Genomic DNA, 2560 nt, shown 5'->3' on the forward strand with positions numbered 1-2560 from the left:
GGGGCTGCAGGGACAGCCCCCAGCGCTCTTCAAGCCTCAGCTGGTGCGGCTGCTGGGCACCGCACAGCTGACACTGCTGCATGCCGTGCTTGCGCTCAAGGCGGCCTTCGGGGAGGCGCTGTTCACGGCCCAGGATGAAGCCCTGCTGCTCCGACGGCTCACCCTGGCCGCCCAGCACCCAGCTCTGCCTACGCCCACCCACCTCTTTCACCTGCACTGCCTCCTGAGCTTCCCTGAGAACTGGCCGCTGGGCCCCGAAGGCGAGGAGGCCGCCCCGCTGCTGCTCAGACCCCAGCTGTGCCAAGGCCTCCTGCCCAGTCTCCTGCATGATCCAATGTCCCTCCTGGCCCGCCTGTATTTGCTGTGCCTGCTCTGTATGGAAGACAAGGAAGAGGAGGAGAAAGGCCAGGTTCCCAGCCCACGGCAGTATTTGGAGGAGCTACTGGCTGGATTGCGCCAGAGGGCAGCCCTGGCCGGGAGCCCCCAGGCCTTGGCCACTCTCTGCTTCCAGGCCTCATACCTGGTTGCCCACTGCCTAGCTGGGCAGCCTGCAGTGCTGACCCCCTTGATCCAGGGGCTGGCCCAGCTGTACCGAGCCCGGCCTGTGCTGGCCCCCCACTTTGTGGATCTCTTGGATCGGGTGGGCCCCGAGCTGGGGGAGCCCCTGAGGGTGGCCTTGCGGCAGGAGGTGGTATCCAGGCCAGGCAGGGATGAAGCTCTTCGCTGGCACCTACAGATAGTGGCGAAGGTGGCAGATGGGGATGCCCAGAGCGCCACCCTCAGTTTTCTGCAGGCTGCAGCGGCCCACTGCACGGGCTGGGATCTACAGCAGGCCCTGCTTCGAGTCTGCCGGGCCCTGCTGCGGGCAGGTGGAGGCGGCGGCCTGGCGGACTTGCTGCAGGCACTGGTCAGGCAGCTGGAGGACCCTGATGGGCGGGACCACGCTCGCCTCTACTACATCCTCCTGGCCCACTTGGCAAGGCCCAAGTTGGGCGTGGCCCTAGGCCCCTCTCTGGCGGCACCTGCGCTGGCCTCTTCACTGGTAGCCGAGAACCAGGGCTTTGTGGCATCGCTGATGGTGCAGGAGGCCCCAGCCCCCATGAGGCTGAGCGTGGGGCCCCGCGGGGTCAAGGGCCCACTCCCCGTGCTGCAGCTCCAGGTGGAGCCGCTGGAGCCAGTGTATTCTCTGGAACTTCGCTTCCGCGTGGAAGGACAGCTGTATGCACCCATGGAGGCTGTGCACCTACCCTGCCTGTGCCCGGGTCGCCCTGCCCGCCCACTGCTCCTGCCACTCCAGCCCCGACGCCCGGCCCCCGCGTGGCTGGATGTTCACGCCCTCTACACTACACCCGCCGGCCTCACGTGCCATGCCCACCTGCCACCCCTGTTCGTGAACTTCTCCAACCTCTTTCTGCCTTTTCCCCAGCCCCTAGAGGGGGCCGGACCGGGCTTCTTTGAGGAGCTCTGGGACTCCTGCCTGCCAAAGGGAGCTGAGAGTCGTGTGTGGTGTCCACTTGGGCTGCAGGGGCTGGAGGCTTTGGTGTCCTGCCACTTGGAGCCCTTTGTGGTGGCGTCTCAGCCCCCCACCAGCTACCACGTAGCAATCCGCCTGCCCCCAGACTCGAAGCTTCTGCTGCGGTTGGAGGCAGCCCAGACGGACGGAGTACCTGTGGCCCTGCGGACCGATGACTGGGCCGTGCTGCCCCTGGCAGGGGACTACCTCCGTGGGCTGTCAGCCACTGTCTGAGCCTGGGGAGGCCGGGTGGGGACAGGACTGTGGTCCTTGGGGGGATTGCCTACGAGGGGTGGGCCAGGGCCAGGACACCAAAAATCCTACATTCGCCAACAACCCTCACCAGCTTGTTTTCTCTGGGGCCCTGGTTGGGAGCAGGCTTATAAGTGGGGATCTTAGTCTGATTTCGCTGCCGTACTAGGACACCTGAGACTGGATCAGTTATACCAAACAGATGCATTGACTCACGGGTCTGGAGGTGGGAAGTCCAAGATCAAGGAGCCAGCATCCGGCGAGGGCCTTCTGCGTCATCCCGTGGCAGAAGGGCAAGCATGGACTGAACGATCCCACTCTGTGATGACAGCCTTAATCCGTCCGTGAGCCATCATGGCCTCATCGCCTCTGAAAGGTGTCAATTCCTAATACTGTTACAATGGCAAGTTTCAACATGAGTTTGGGAAGGGATGGACATTCAACCATAGCAGGGTCATAGGCCCCAAGAAAGCTTCCAGACCAAACCACAGGGCCACGTAGTTCCTTCCTGCCCCCGATATACTAGGATTCGCCAGGATTCCTGTCCAGGAGGCAGAAGGAAAAACATTCCACCTCTCAGAGAGGATCTGGCCTTGCCCAAGGCTACCCGGCAACTCTAGGAAGGAGGCTGGAGCCAGGATATAGCTCTCCTGACCCGTGGGCCAGTGCTTTTCAACTCCCAAGGTTTGCAGGGTCCCTGTCCCAGGGAGCTCAGGCAGGGATGATGGAATGACAGCCAGAAATAGTGACATGTGGCCAAGTGGCCCCTACCTGAGGGAGAGAGGCTTCCCAAAG

The 2560-nt window shown here is 63.2% G+C and overlaps 1 protein-coding gene across 1 annotated transcript; it reads left to right on the forward strand.

Moving 5' to 3' along the window:
* Nucleotides 1-4: 4 nt before the first annotated feature.
* AP5B1 (adaptor related protein complex 5 beta 1 subunit) lies at nt 5-1797 on the forward strand (the record flags this gene model as incomplete). The annotated part of the gene is made up of 1 exon (XM_008062274.1): nt 5-1797. A coding segment is annotated over one exon (1743 nt), but the record flags the coding sequence as incomplete, so codon positions are not given.
* Nucleotides 1798-2560: the final 763 nt, after the last annotated feature.

Source organism: Carlito syrichta, unplaced genomic scaffold (assembly GCF_000164805.1).
Source record: "Carlito syrichta isolate Samal-C Ts95f unplaced genomic scaffold, Tarsius_syrichta-2.0.1 Scaffold95875, whole genome shotgun sequence".
Classification (NCBI taxonomy): domain Eukaryota; kingdom Metazoa; phylum Chordata; class Mammalia; order Primates; family Tarsiidae; genus Carlito; species Carlito syrichta.